Source organism: Mesoplodon densirostris, chromosome X (genome assembly GCF_025265405.1).
Source record: "Mesoplodon densirostris isolate mMesDen1 chromosome X, mMesDen1 primary haplotype, whole genome shotgun sequence".
NCBI lineage: Eukaryota > Metazoa > Chordata > Mammalia > Artiodactyla > Ziphiidae > Mesoplodon > Mesoplodon densirostris.
The window spans coordinates 76,755,869-76,770,628 of record NC_082681.1 but is presented as its reverse complement, the minus strand read 5'-3'; the positions used below and the strand labels follow the sequence as shown (position 1 = coordinate 76,770,628).

The 14,760-nt window shown below is 48.8% G+C and overlaps 1 protein-coding gene across 1 annotated transcript; it reads left to right on the top strand.

The window, feature by feature from the left end:
• The first annotated feature begins 388 nt into the window (after positions 1 to 388).
• Positions 389 to 9,799, top strand: LOC132481642 (doublesex- and mab-3-related transcription factor 3a-like). The gene is made up of 5 exons (XM_060086480.1): positions 389 to 603; positions 686 to 843; positions 3,434 to 3,570; positions 4,675 to 4,822; positions 9,687 to 9,799. The coding sequence occupies exons 1-5, from the start codon at positions 389 to 391 to the stop codon at positions 9,797 to 9,799; spliced, it is 771 nt and encodes a 256-aa protein (XP_059942463.1).
• The last annotated feature ends 4,961 nt before the right edge of the window (positions 9,800 to 14,760 follow it).

Genomic DNA, 14,760 nt, shown 5'->3' with positions numbered 1-14,760 from the left:
GGATGCCAGGAATAATAGCTGGACATAGCAGAGTACAAGATGATACATAAGAAAGGGAAGTAGTAATTGTCGAAGGGGGCACGAGAGTGCATGTGCATGCCTGAAAAGGGTGTCTATGTGGAGTGAAGGTAGGCAGAGGGACTAGTAACTGGATTGATAGTATACAGGACCCATGCCCAGAGTTTCTTGGAACCTGCCTATGCATGAGTGGAGCTCCCTGGGAAGGAGGCTACACAAAGTAAGAAGGGAGGGTACAATCTCATTTCAGCGGTGAGCTGGGTGGAGAAGAATCCAGCCACCTCAGATGGGGTTTTCCAAGGGCAGAGGAAGTACGTTGTGGGTAGGGGATCACGTGGCCACCCTGACCTCCACTCCTTGCTCTAGAGCCATGGATCCCTATGAAATGCCTGCTGTGCCCTGCGGAACCCCCGACTCCAACACTGGACTTGAGACCGGAGCCCCATGGGGGATTGAACTTGGCCCCAGAAGAGCTAGATGTCGCTGTTCCCGCTGCCACAACCACGGCACCACTGACCAAATCAAGGACCAGGAGCACTTCTGCCTCTTCGAGGTCTGCGAGTGTCACAAGTGTGCCCTCTTCTCGTGAGTATGGTGTCTGACAAGGGGAGGGGAGTGGGCCTCCTCTAAAGGTGACTGACTTTAGACCTGCAATCCCCCACTTTAGGGAACACTGCAGCATCTTGCCTGCTGAGAGTGCCTTGAAGTCGGAGCAGGGGCCACGCCAAAAGAGACACCTGACTGAAGGACTGATAAAGAGTGGGACCACCTCTCCCAAAGCTCACAGCCATGTCATCAAGTTGGCCATTCAAGCAGGAGTCCCCAGTGAGTATCTCTGGCCAGGGAGGGGGTCTGAGTTTGGGTGTAGAGAGCATGAGTAGTTCTGTCACCAGTCCTACCACCCAATTTCGATGTGGCTTTGGGCAAGTTACTCCTTGGGCCTTAGCTTCCCCAACTATAAAACCTCATCAATATTATCTACCAAGTGTTGGTGGGCTGGAGAGATCGGAGTGGGGGGCTGTGCGGTCAAAAAGGTCCACAGTGGGATGAGGCCTCAGATTGGGAGGGAGGTACGGTCGGGGGGATGGTCAGGGGGAAAGGCTCACCTAAGCAGTCCCCAGTCTCTCACAGTTGGGAAGGAGAACATCAGCTTGAGGCCCACCCCTGTGCAACCCCTGGGGAGGAGTCTGGGAACAGTGTGGGAAGCTTCCACCTCAGCCACTGCCCAGACCACTTCCGGTGTCCTGAAGACCTGGGTACCATCTCTAACCCTACTGAAACTTGCCATATGACCCTGGGGAAAAAAATACTTCTCTCTGGGTCTCATAGTCCCCAGTCCCAAAATGAAGAGTAGGACTATCTGGTCTTCAAGGTCTTCGCAACTCTGACATCCTGGGCTCCTATCCTTGTCCTAAAACATGCCCACATCTCCTTTCCATGGCCGGCTTGGTCCCTGACTCCAACCTGTGCTCTCTGCTCCTGCAGGCAAGCTCCCAAGGAGCTCTGCTGATCAGTCTGGTCTCGGAATCTTTCTCTCTATCCTGGACTCCAGCACCCTTGAAGAAGCAACTAACAATTTCTCTTTCCAGGAAGTCACACAGACCCCGTGCCGTGCCCAGCAGGTGAGTAGAGTGAGAAGGACCACGGAGCTAGTTGTATATTTTGTTATTGCATGCCCAAACTTCTTGTTAAAGCCATGGGAGCAAGAAAGAAGAAGTGGAGGCAGTGCGGTGCAAGTGGAGGAGGAGCAGGAGGAGGAGGAGGAGAAGGTGGCATCTCAGACTATGGGGCAACGACAGAGCTCTCCCAGCTTTGCCGTTTCCAATTTGTGAGACCTTGGACAAGTAACTTTACATCTCTGAGCCTCTATTTTCCTATCAGTGTACTGAGAGGGGACAATATTCTACACCTATAACATTGACAAGAGGACTAGCACAAGGCCTGCCACATAGCAGGCCTTGGACAACTGGAGGCTGTTATTCCACATGAAACAAATCTATGGGATAGAAGTTCCTGCTGAGAAGGGGGGCCATGATGGTGAGGCCCAACATCTCACCCAGGCGAGAGTCTAATAACAGCCAGAGAAAAGTTCCTGGAGATGAGCCAAGCTGGCCCTTCAAGTGCCTTGGGGAACTTGACTGGGGAATATGGAGGCAAGAACCAGTCCTTGGACAGGGACAGTAATCACGTCACTCTAGGTGCCTTGCAGATTAAAACACAGACACCTCTGACTTCCCATAATCTTTACTGTTGCCTTGGGAGTTTTGAAAAAGCTGGGAGGAATTAGTGTCTCAGGAAAGATACAGAAAAAAAAAGATACAGAAAAGAAGACAGTCCAAGGAGGGGAATGGACTTGTCGAAGCCACAACGATTAATGGCCAGCCGGCATCCAGACTCCCACATGCAGATATTGCAAAATCCTTGCTCCTCTCTCTCTACTGGTAGTATGTGCCTGCCAGAGGGATAAATCCCCTGGCCTCTCCTTTCCTTGTTCCTAGATGCTCAACTCTGATCCTCCAGCCCTGTGCCACCCTTAACCCCCTTCTACTGCAGCCATGGATTCTGGGGAAATTGTGGGGTCCAGAACCCTGGCAGGGGCCAAGCTTAGTGAAGGAAAAGAGCAGAAGGCCTCAGGGTGGCTGGGGAGTGAAGGGGCACGGGGCAGGTGTGGGTTCCCAGCTCCCATTCTCTCACATCCTTTGCTTTGCAGGCTCCCAAAGCTTCCGACCAGGCCTCAGTTGCTGCCTCCTCAGAGTGGCAGCAAAAACTGGAAGCGGCCGAGTCTCTGCTGGCTCTGAGAGAATCATCCCAGGCCCCTTCTGGCTCCATCTCCGTGCTCCAGCTCTGTGTTGCACCAGGTAGCCTGGTCTTTGAAAGGAGAACATGGGGGGTTGGGGATAGTTGGGAAATGGGAGGCGGTTGTGTTAAGCAGGGCCTGACTGGGAAGTCAGAGTTGGAGGGGGGTTGGGGGTTGAACCTCTTTGGGCCCAGGAAGCCAAGCTCCTCAGTCTGACTCTTGAAGTGGCAGTAGATGGTTGTTCAGTGAATCATCGGTTCATCGTGCATTGTGCTCAACAGCAAATGTGCAGTGCCCTGATGTCAAGAAATAAGGAAACCAAGTCCCTAAGAGTAGCAGGGACTTACCCTAGGGCATGCAGCATATCAAGTGGAATAACCAGGTCTCCTGACTCCCAACCCAGGGCTTTCTATCCAGACCCCTGAAGTCTGCTGTGACCTGGGAAGGACATACATAGGTGGTAAGAGCCTAGTCCAGAAGGAGATCTTGTTCCTGCCTTCAGGGAGCTTCCAGTCTCAAGGTGGAGCTCGGATGCCTTCACAAGTCGTGTTTTGCGGCTGTATCTCACTGATGAGCCTGGGGAGGAAGGACTCCAACCTGTGCTGTCTCCTCCTGCAGGCAAGCTCCCAAGGAGTTCTGCTGATCGGTCTGGTCTCGGAATCTTTGTCTCTATCCTGGACTCCAGCACCCTTGAAGAAGCAACTAACAATTTCTCTTTCCAAGAAGTCACACAGAGCCCCTGCCCTGCCCAGCAGGTGAGTAGAGAAGGACCATGGAGCTAGTTGTATATTTTGTTGTTCAGTGCCCAAACTTCTTGTTAAAGCCATGGGAGCAAGAAAGAGGAAGTGGAGGCAGTGTGGTGCAAGTGGAAGAGGAGCAGGAGGAGGAGGAGGAGGAGGAGGAGGAGGAGGAGGAGGAGGTGGCATCTCAGACTATGGGGCAACGACAGAGCTCTCCCAGCTTTGCCGTTTCCAATTTGTGAGACTTTGGACAAGTAACTTTACATCTCTGAGCCTCTATTTTCCTATCAGTGTACTGAGAGGGGACAATATTCTACACCTATAACATTGACAAGAGGACTAGCACAAGGCCTGCCACATAGCAGGCCTTGGACAACTGGAGGCTGTTATTCCACATGAAACAAGTCGATGGGATAGAAGCTCCTGCTGAGAAGGGGGGCCATGATGGTGAGGCCCACCATCTCACCCAGGAGAGAGTCTAATAACAGCCAGAGAAAAGTTCCTGGAGATGAGCCAAGCTGGCCCTTCAAGTGCCTTGGGGAACTTGACTGGGGAATATGGAGGCAAGAACCAGTCCTTGGACAGGGACAGTAATCACGTCACTCTAGGTGCCTTGCAGATTAAAACACAGACACCTCTGACTTCCCATAATCTTTACTGTTGCCTTGGGAGTTTTGAAAAAGCTGGGAGGAATTAGTGTCTCAGGAAAGATACAGAAAAAAAAGATACAGAAAAGAAGACAGTCCAAGCAGGGGAACGGACTTGTCGAAGCCACAACGATTAATGGCCAGCTGGCATCCAGACTCCCACATGCAGATATTGCAAAATCCTTGCTCCTCTCTCTGTACTGGTAGTATGTGCCTGCCAGAGGGATAAATCCCCTGGCCTCTCCTTTCCTTGTTCCTAGATGCTCAACTCTGATCCTCCAGCCCTGTGCCACCCTTAACCCCCTTCTACTGCAGCCATGGATTCTGGGGAAATTGTGGGGTCCAGAACCCTGGCAGGGGCCAAGCTTAGTGAAGGAAAAGAGCAGAAGGCCTCAGGGTGGCTGGGGAGTGAAGGGGCACGGGGCAGGTGTGGGTTCCCAGCTCCCATTCTCTCACATCCTTTGCTTTGCAGGCTCCCAAAGCTTCCGACCAGGCCTCAGTTGCTGCCTCCTCAGAGTGGCAGCAAAAACTGGAAGCGGCCGAGTCTCTGCTGGCTCTGAGAGAATCATCCCAGGCCCCTTCTGGCTCCATCTCCGTGCTCCAGCTCTGTGTTGCACCAGGTAGCCTGGTCTTTGAAAGGAGAACATGGGGGGTTGGGGATAGTTGGGAAATGGGAGGCGGTTGTGTTAAGCAGGGCCTGACTGGGAAGTCAGAGTTGGAGGGGGGTTGGGGGTTGAACCTCTTTGGGCCCAGGCAGCCAAGCTCCTCAGTCTGACTCTTGAAGTGGCAGTAGATGGTTGTTCAGTGAATCATCGGTTCATCGTGCATTGTGCTCAACAGCAAATGTGCAGTGCCCTGATGTCAAGAAATAAGGAAACCAAGTCCCTAAGAGTAGCAGGGACTTAACCTAGGGCATGCAGCATATCAAGTGGAAGAACCAGGTCTCCTGACTCCCAGCCCAGGGCTTTCTATCCAGACCCCTGAAGTCTGCTGTGACCTGGGAAGGACATACATAGGTGGTAAGAGCCTAGTCCAGAAGGAGATCTTGTTCCTGCCTTCAGGGAGCTTCCAGTCTCAAGGTGGAGCTCGGATGCCTTCACAAGTCGTGTTTTGCGGCTGTATCTCACTGATGAGCCTGGGGAGGAAGGACTCCAACCTGTGCTCTCTGCTCCTGCAGGCAAGCTCCCAAGGAGTTCTGCTGATCGGTCTGGTCTCGGAATCTTTGTCTCTATCCTGGACTCCAGCACCCTTGAAGAAGCAACTAACAATTTTTCTTTCCAGGAAGTCACACAGAGCCCCTGCCCTGCCCAGCAGGTGAGTAGAGAAGGACCATGGAGCTAGTTGTATATTTTGTTGTTCAGTGCCCAAACTTCTTGTTAAAGCCATGGGAGCAAGAAAGAGGAAGTGGAGGCAGTGTGGTGCAAGTGGAAGAGGAGCAGGAGGAGGAGGAGGAGGAGGAGGAGGAGGAGGAGGAGGAGGTGGCATCTCAGACTATGGGGCAACGACAGAGCTCTCCCAGCTTTGCCGTTTCCAATTTGTGAGACTTTGGACAAGTAACTTTACATCTCTGAGCCTCTATTTTCCTATCAGTGTACTGAGAGGGGACAATATTCTACACCTATAACATTGACAAGAGGACTAGCACAAGGCCTGCCACATAGCAGGCCTTGGACAACTGGAGGCTGTTATTCCACATGAAACAAATCGATGGGATAGAAGCTCCTGCTGAGAAGGGGGGCCATGATGGTGAGGCCCACCATCTCACCCAGGCGAGAGTCTAATAACGGCCAGAGAAAAGTTCCTGGAGATGAGCCAAGCTGGCCCTTCAAGTGCCTTGGGGAACTTGATTGGGGAATATGGAGGCAAGAACCAGTCCTTGGACAGGGACAGTAATCACGTCACTCCAGGTGCCTTGCAGATTAAAACACAGACACCTCTGACTTCCCATAATCATTACTGTTGCCTTGGGAGTTTTGAAAAAGCTGGGAGGAATTAGTGTCTCAGGAAAGATACAGAAAAATAAGATACAGAAAAGAAGACAGTCCGAGCAGGGGAACGGACTTGTCGAAGCCACAACGATTAATGGCCAGCTGGCATCCAGACTCCCACATGCAGATATTGCAAAATCCTTGCTCCTCTCTCTGTACTGGTAGTATGTGCCTGCCAGAGGGATAAATCCCCTGGCCTCTCCTTTCCTTGTTCCTAGATGCTCAACTCTGATCCTCCAGCCCTGTGCCACCCTTAACCCCCTTCTACTGCAGCCATGGATTCTGGGGAAATTGTGGGGTCCAGAACCCTGGCAGGGGCCAAGCTTAGTGAAGGAAAAGAGCAGAAGGCCTCAGGGTGGCTGGGGAGTGAAGGGGCACGGGGCAGGTGTGGGTTCCCAGCTCCCATTCTCTCACATCCTTTGCTTTGCAGGCTCCCAAAGCTTCCGACCAGGCCTCAGTTGCTGCCTCCTCAGAGTGGCAGCAAAAACTGGAAGCGGCCGAGTCTCTGCTGGCTCTGAGAGAATCATCCCAGGCCCCTTCTGGCTCCATCTCCGTGCTCCAGCTCTGTGTTGCACCAGGTAGCCTGGTCTTTGAAAGGAGAACATGGGGGGTTGGGGATAGTTGGGAAATGGGAGGCGGTTGTGTTAAGCAGGGCCTGACTGGGAAGTCAGAGTTGGAGGGGGGTTGGGGGTTGAACCTCTTTGGGCCCAGGCAGCCAAGCTCCTCAGTCTGACTCTTGAAGTGGCAGTAGATGGTTGTTCAGTGAATCATCGGTTCATCGTGCATTGTGCTCAACAGCAAATGTGCAGTGCCCTGATGTCAAGAAATAAGGAAACCAAGTCCCTAAGAGTAGCAGGGACTTAACCTAGGGCATGCAGCATATCAAGTGGAAGAACCAGGTCTCCTGACTCCCAGCCCAGGGCTTTCTATCCAGACCCCTGAAGTCTGCTGTGACCTGGGAAGGACATACATAGGTGGTAAGAGCCTAGTCCAGAAGGAGATCTTGTTCCTGCCTTCAGGGAGCTTCCAGTCTCAAGGTGGAGCTCGGATGCCTTCACAAGTTGTGTTTTGCGGCTGTATCTCACTGATGAGCCTGGGGAGGAAGGACTCCAACCTGTGCTCTCTGCTCCTGCAGGCAAGCTCCCAAGGAGTTCTGCTGATCGGTCTGGTCTCGGAATCTTTGTCTCTATCCTGGACTCCAGCACCCTTGAAGAAGCAACTAACAATTTTTCTTTCCAGGAAGTCACACAGAGCCCCTGCCCTGCCCAGCAGGTGAGTAGAGAAGGACCATGGAGCTAGTTGTATATTTTGTTGTTCAGTGCCCAAACTTCTTGTTAAAGCCATGGGAGCAAGAAAGAGGAAGTGGAGGCAGTGTGGTGCAAGTGGAAGAGGAGCAGGAGGAGGAGGAGGAGGAGGAGGAGGAGGAGGTGGCATCTCAGACTATGGGGCAACGACAGAGCTCTCCCAGCTTTGCCGTTTCCAATTTGTGAGACTTTGGACAAGTAACTTTACATCTCTGAGCCTCTATTTTCCTATCAGTGTACTGAGAGGGGACAATATTCTACACCTATAACATTGACAAGAGGACTAGCACAAGGCCTGCCACATAGCAGGCCTTGGACAACTGGAGGCTGTTATTCCACATGAAACAAATCGATGGGATAGAAGCTCCTGCTGAGAAGGGGGGCCATGATGGTGAGGCCCACCATCTCACCCAGGCGAGAGTCTAATAACGGCCAGAGAAAAGTTCCTGGAGATGAGCCAAGCTGGCCCTTCAAGTGTCTTGGGGAACTTGATTGGGGAATATGGAGGCAAGAACCAGTCCTTGGACAGGGACAGTAATCACGTCACTCCAGGTGCCTTGCAGATTAAAACACAGACACCTCTGACTTCCCATAATCATTACTGTTGCCTTGGGAGTTTTGAAAAAGCTGGGAGGAATTAGTGTCTCAGGAAAGATACAGAAAAATAAGATACAGAAAAGAAGACAGTCCGAGCAGGGGAACGGACTTGTCGAAGCCACAACGATTAATGGCCAGCTGGCATCCAGACTCCCACATGCAGATATTGCAAAATCCTTGCTCCTCTCTCTGTACTGGTAGTATGTGCCTGCCAGAGGGATAAATCCCCTGGCCTCTCCTTTCCTTGTTCCTAGATGCTCAACTCTGATCCTCCAGCCCTGTGCCACCCTTAACCCCCTTCTACTGCAGCCATGGATTCTGGGGAAATTGTGGGGTCCAGAACCCTGGCAGGGGCCAAGCTTAGTGAAGGAAAAGAGCAGAAGGCCTCAGGGTGGCTGGGGAGTGAAGGGGCACGGGGCAGGTGTGGGTTCCCAGCTCCCATTCTCTCACATCCTTTGCTTTGCAGGCTCCCAAAGCTTCCGACCAGGCCTCAGTTGCTGCCTCCTCAGAGTGGCAGCAAAAACTGGAAGCGGCCGAGTCTCTGCTGGCTCTGAGAGAATCATCCCAGGCCCCTTCTGGCTCCATCTCCGTGCTCCAGCTCTGTGTTGCACCAGGTAGCCTGGTCTTTGAAAGGAGAACATGGGGGGTTGGGGATAGTTGGGAAATGGGAGGCGGTTGTGTTAAGCAGGGCCTGACTGGGAAGTCAGAGTTGGAGGGGGGTTGGGGGTTGAACCTCTTTGGGCCCAGGCAGCCAAGCTCCTCAGTCTGACTCTTGAAGTGGCAGTAGATGGTTGTTCAGTGAATCATCGGTTCATCGTGCATTGTGCTCAACAGCAAATGTGCAGTGCCCTGATGTCAAGAAATAAGGAAACCAAGTCCCTAAGAGTAGCAGGGACTTAACCTAGGGCATGCAGCATATCAAGTGGAAGAACCAGGTCTCCTGACTCCCAGCCCAGGGCTTTCTATCCAGACCCCTGAAGTCTGCTGTGACCTGGGAAGGACATACATAGGTGGTAAGAGCCTAGTCCAGAAGGAGATCTTGTTCCTGCCTTCAGGGAGCTTCCAGTCTCAAGGTGGAGCTCGGATGCCTTCACAAGTCGTGTTTTGTGGCTGTATCTCACTGACGAGCCTGGGGAGGAAGGATTGGAGGCGAGATAGACACCTGAGGAGGCTGAGAGGGTAGGCTGGGCACGACCAGACCAAAATGGTGCATTCGGTATGGAGTGTGAGTTAAGCAGCCACCCTGAGGGAACTGCTGGAACAGAGGGGATGAGGGTGGAGAGGCTACCAGTCACGAAGGTCTGGCATGCCAGGCTTAGGTGGTTAGATCAGCAACTGTGGTTGATGAGGAGCCAGGGAATGTCTGAACTAGGGAGGAGCATATTCAGAGACGCTGGGCTTGACAAAAAGAAATGTGGTGGCTGTGATGGAGGGTTTGGAGGAGGCAGGACTTGAGATGGGCAAACCAGCAAGGAAGAGCTCTGTGCAATACAGTTCAGGTGACAAAGCCTTGATTGGGTGGAACAAAAAAGAGGGGAGAGCCGGGAGGGGAAATGGATGTGACCGGACCCTGACCCCTTTCTTTTTGTCTACAGCTCCTGCTGGAGATAGAGGACTTCAGCCTCCTAACCCCTCTCTTGGACCTGCACCGGCCAGCTCCGTTTCTCTGCCTGATGGACACCTGGGGTGCATCTCCCCCTTGAGCTAGAAGCCCAGAGAGGGAGAACTCACTAAAATACTGCCTATGTATGCATTTGCAAATTGCTTAATGTCCAAAATTCTTACTGTCTTTTTTAAAGCCTGTAGGCGCTTATATAAACTTTCAGACCCGTTTTTTTATATGGGGCAATTCCTTGACTGAGGATGGATATTCTTGTACCTCCATCCTTTACTTTCTTGGATCCCAGGGCCTTTTAATGTCTCTTATGAAAACAGGGTTGTACAATCTAAGCTGATCAGTCTCTAAATAGGGTTCTGTGTGAGTTCATATGTTCATCTGCCAGAGTTTTTATTTGATTCATGATTGTGAACATACTGGCACGCTCATATACTTATCCATGCATGTGAAAATCTGAGGATGTTTTCATTTTGTGTCTAGGTTTGTGTGTGTGAGCAAATAATAAACCCTTGTTGTAAGGCACTAAGATATAGGAGTTGTTTGTTACCACAGTATAACTTAGACTCTCCTGACTCTAACGGACTTGTTCAATTCACTTTTCAAAGGGAGAAGCTCTTTACTCAATAACTGGGATTTCTTAACATGGCTAGATAAGAAAATGGTAGAGAGAGAAAAAAAAGGGGTAGGAGATTTATTCATTCCGCCAGTAAGTGCCTATGCCTTTCCTGGCATAGACTGCTTCCAGTTGTCCAGAGGGCCACAAATTGAGATGTCTGCAGAATCAAGCAGATTACATAAATCAGTAGAGCAGGCCAGATGGGGTCTGGCCAATTGACAGTGCATGCTCTACCTAAGGGGGCAGCTGTCACTTGGCTCTAGCCAATTGTTGCCATGCAGGAATGTGGACTCATTGTTGCCCCATCTCCTGATTTTTCAAGAGAAGATGAAATTCTAGATTTCTATGTAAAATATCTCAATTTTCAAATGTTGGCTCTGGTTTCCTCTTTAAGCCCTTTACATGGGCCAAACAACACATCCAAGCAGGCCAACTTTGGCCAACGGAATGCCGGTTTGATTCTACTCCAGTATGTATTTTACAGTGGGGGGAAACTGAAGCCAATCAGGACAAGAAGAATCAAAGAGCAGAGATGAATTAGACCTGGGGACTACTTTTGAAGGACCCAGGAAATACAAGGAAGAATCATTATCATTTCGTTATTCTGTGTTCACTGTATGCTAAGCACATATAACCTCACAACAGCTCTGTAAGCTAAGCATTATTATCACCCTTTTACATATGAGGAAATGCGCTCAAAGAGTTGCAGAAGTGTTTGAAGGGAAATGTTTAGCCAAAGATGGGTGGAGACTCCCTTCTCTTTGCCTTGCCCTAAATTAGCTAATAAGTTTACTTTTTTACAAAGTGTCGAGTGAGAAGTTCAAAACTTGAAGCCGCAGACACCCAGTCAGAAGGGTCTTTCAAAAATTATCCCTTTATTTCATACTCAAAGTAACAATCTATAGGAATTGATCAGATCTTACCTGCACTTGTCTCAGTCCTCTGCTGACGGTCATGATCCTGCCCACCCACCCCCACCACATCCCAACACGTGTTGAGCTATACCTTTTTAAAAAGTCTCTTAATGGCATAGTATGGGCGTCTTAGGACATTATTATAAATGGTAGACGTTAAACATCTTTTGTGAACTATCCTTTGGTCACAGGTTTAAACTATCACTTTACATAACAGTGTGAGTTAGCTCTTGACTCTGGTATGGTATATAACAACACTGGTTGGATCTGAGGATATCCACCACACCAGGGTATCTGCAGAGTGGATCAATCTCAACCAGTGCCATGCAGGTAAATGTTTAACAACAGGCTCTGTGGGGGAGGACGAGGGTTGGAAGAATCGCCCTGTGTTGTAGCATTTGCCGATTTCAAGCTACCAACTTGATGTCCTTTGATGCAGAGTTGGGAAGAGATGCATTTCCATCATTCAGTTACGATAAATATGCACAACCTCAAGAGCATAGCTAATAGTAAAATGTAGGAAAATAATTAGGAATTGATGACTTCTGATCATGTATTATGCTCGTTTTCAATATAATGTATGTAATGTAATTGTTACTGTATACAATTTAGTTTTAATAACAGCTGTGTTTAAAAGCTGGCTCACAAAATTCCTGACAACGTGATAGTCGCTTCTTAAGTTCCAGTAAGAGTACCCTCCAGCACTCCACTGCTTGAGGCTCTTGCCCAGAGAGGCACCTCCTCCAAAATAGGTCACAGTAACACCGCAGGACTTTAAAGGGCTGCTACCACTGCTTTTTGACCAAGAACAGCCTAAAGTGAGGGGAGAGTATTCGTCTTTGATTTCTTTTTTTTCCACATCTTTATTGGAGTATAATTGCTTTACAATGGTGTGTTAGTTTCTGCTTTATAACAAAGTGAATCAGTGATACATTTACATATGTCCCCATATCTCTGCCCTCTTGCATCTCCCTACCTCCCACCCTCCCTATCCCAGCCCTCTAGGTGGTCACAGAGCACCAAAATGATCTCCCTGTGCTATGCGGTTGCTTCCCACCAGCAATCGGTTTTATATTTGGTAGTGTTTATATGTACATGCCACTCTCTTACTTTGTCTTAGCTTACCCTTCCCCCTCCCTCTGTGTTCAAGTCCATGCTCTAGTAGGTCTGCGTCTTTATTCCTGTCCAGCCCCTAGGTTCTCCAGGACAATTTTTTTTTTAGATTCCATATATATGTGTTAGCGTATGGTATTTGTTTTCCTCTTTCTCACTTACTTCACTCTGTTTGACAGACTCTAGGTCCATGTACCTCAATACAAGTGACTCAATTTCATTTCTTTTTATGGTTGAGTAATATTCCATTGTATATATGTGCCACAACTTTTTTATCCATTCACATGTTGATGGAAACTTAGGCTGAATCCATGTCCTGGCTAGTGTAAATAGAGCTGCACGGAACATTGTGGTACATGACTCTTTCTTTTTTTTTTTTTTTAAAGAGAGTTAGTGGAGTATAACTTCTTTCCAAGGGTGTGTTAATTTACACTTTATAATAAAGTGAATCAGTTATACATATACATATATCCCCATATCTCTGCCTTTTGCATTTCCTGGCCTCCCACCCTCCCTATCCCAGCCCTCTAGGTGGTCACAAAGCATGGAGCTGATCTCCATGTGCTATGAACCTGCTGCCCACTAGCTATCTAGCATGTTTTTGGTAGTGTATATACGTCAATGGTACTGTCTCACCTCGCACCAGGTTACCCTTGCCCCTCCCTGGGTCATGAAGTCCATTCTATACCTGTGCGTCTTTATCCCGGTACTGTCCCTAGATCTTCAGACCCATTTTTCTTTTTTTAAGATTCCATATATATGTGTTAGCATATGGTATTTGTTTTTCTCTTTCTGACTTACTTTACTCTGTATGACAGACTCTAGGTCCATCCACCTCACTACAAATAACTCAATTTCGTTTCTTTTTATGGCTGAGTAATATTCCTTGGTATATAGGTGCCACATGTTCTTTATCCATGTATCTGTCGATGGACAGTTAGGTTACTTCCACGTCCTGGATATTTTACATAGAGGTGCAATGAACATTGTGGTGCATGACTCTTTCTTTTTTTTTCTTTCTTTAACATCTTAAGAGGAGTATAATTGCTTTACAATGGTGTGTTAGTTTCTGCTTTATAACAAAGTGAATCAGTTATACATACACATATGTCCCCATATCTCTGCCTTCTTACATCTCCCTCCCTCCCACCCTCCCTATCCCAGCACTGTAGGTGCCCACAAAGCACCGAGCTGATCTCCATGTGCTATGCGGCTGCTTCCCAATACCTATCTAGTTTACATTTGGTAGTGTATATACGTAAATGGTACTCTCTCAGCTTGCCCAAGCTTACCCTTTCCCCTCCCTCGGTCCTGAAGTCCATTCTAAACGTTTGCATGTTTATCCCGGTCCTGTCCCTAGTTTTTCAGAACCATTTTTCTTTTTTTTAGATTCCCTATATATGTGTTAGCATACGGTATTTGTTTTTCTCTTTCTGACTTACTTCATTCTGTATGACAGACTCTAGGTTCATCCACCTCACTACAAACAACTCAATTTCATTTCTTTTTATGGCTGAGTAATATTCCATTTTGTATAGGTGCCACATGATCTTTATCCATGTATCTGTCGATGGACACTTAGGTTACTTCCATGTCCTGGCTATTGTAAATAGTGCTGCAATCAACATTGTGGTACATAACTCTTTTCTTTTTAAACATCTTTAGTGCAGTATAATTGCTTTACAAGGGTTTGTTAGTTTATGCTTTATAACAAAGTGAATCAGTTATACATACACATATGTCCCCATATCTCTGCCCTCTTGCCTCTCCCTCCCTCTCACTCTCCCTGTCCCAGCCCTCTAGGTGGTCAGAAAGCACCGAGCTGATCTTCTTGTGCTATGCGGTTGCTTCCCACTAGGAATCGGTTTTACATATGATAGTGTATATATGTACATACCACTATCTTACTTTGTCCTAGCTTACATTTCCCCCACCCTTTGTCTTCAAGTCCATTCTCTAGTAGGTCTGCATCTTTATTCCTGTCCAGTCCCTAGGTTCTATTTTTTTAGCACCTTATTTTTTTAGTAAATTGATTGATTGATTTGTTTATTCTATTGGCTGTGTTCAGTCTTCATTGCGGCACACGTGCTTTCTCTATTTGCTTAGAGCAGTGGTTTCTCTTATTGCAGAGCATGGACTCTAGGTGCCCAGGCTTCAGTAATTGCAGCACAGCTGCTCAGTAGTTAGGGTCTCGTGGGCTCTAGAGCACAGGGTCAGTAATTGTGGCACACGGCCTAGTTCCTCTGCAGCATGTGGGATCTTCCCGGACCAGGGCTTGAACCCGTGTCCCCTGCACTGGCAGGCGGATTCTTAAGCACTGTGCCACCAGGGAAGTCCCCAGCCCCTACGTTCTTCAGGACCATTTTTTTTTGGATTCCATATATACTTGTTAGCATATGGTATTTGTT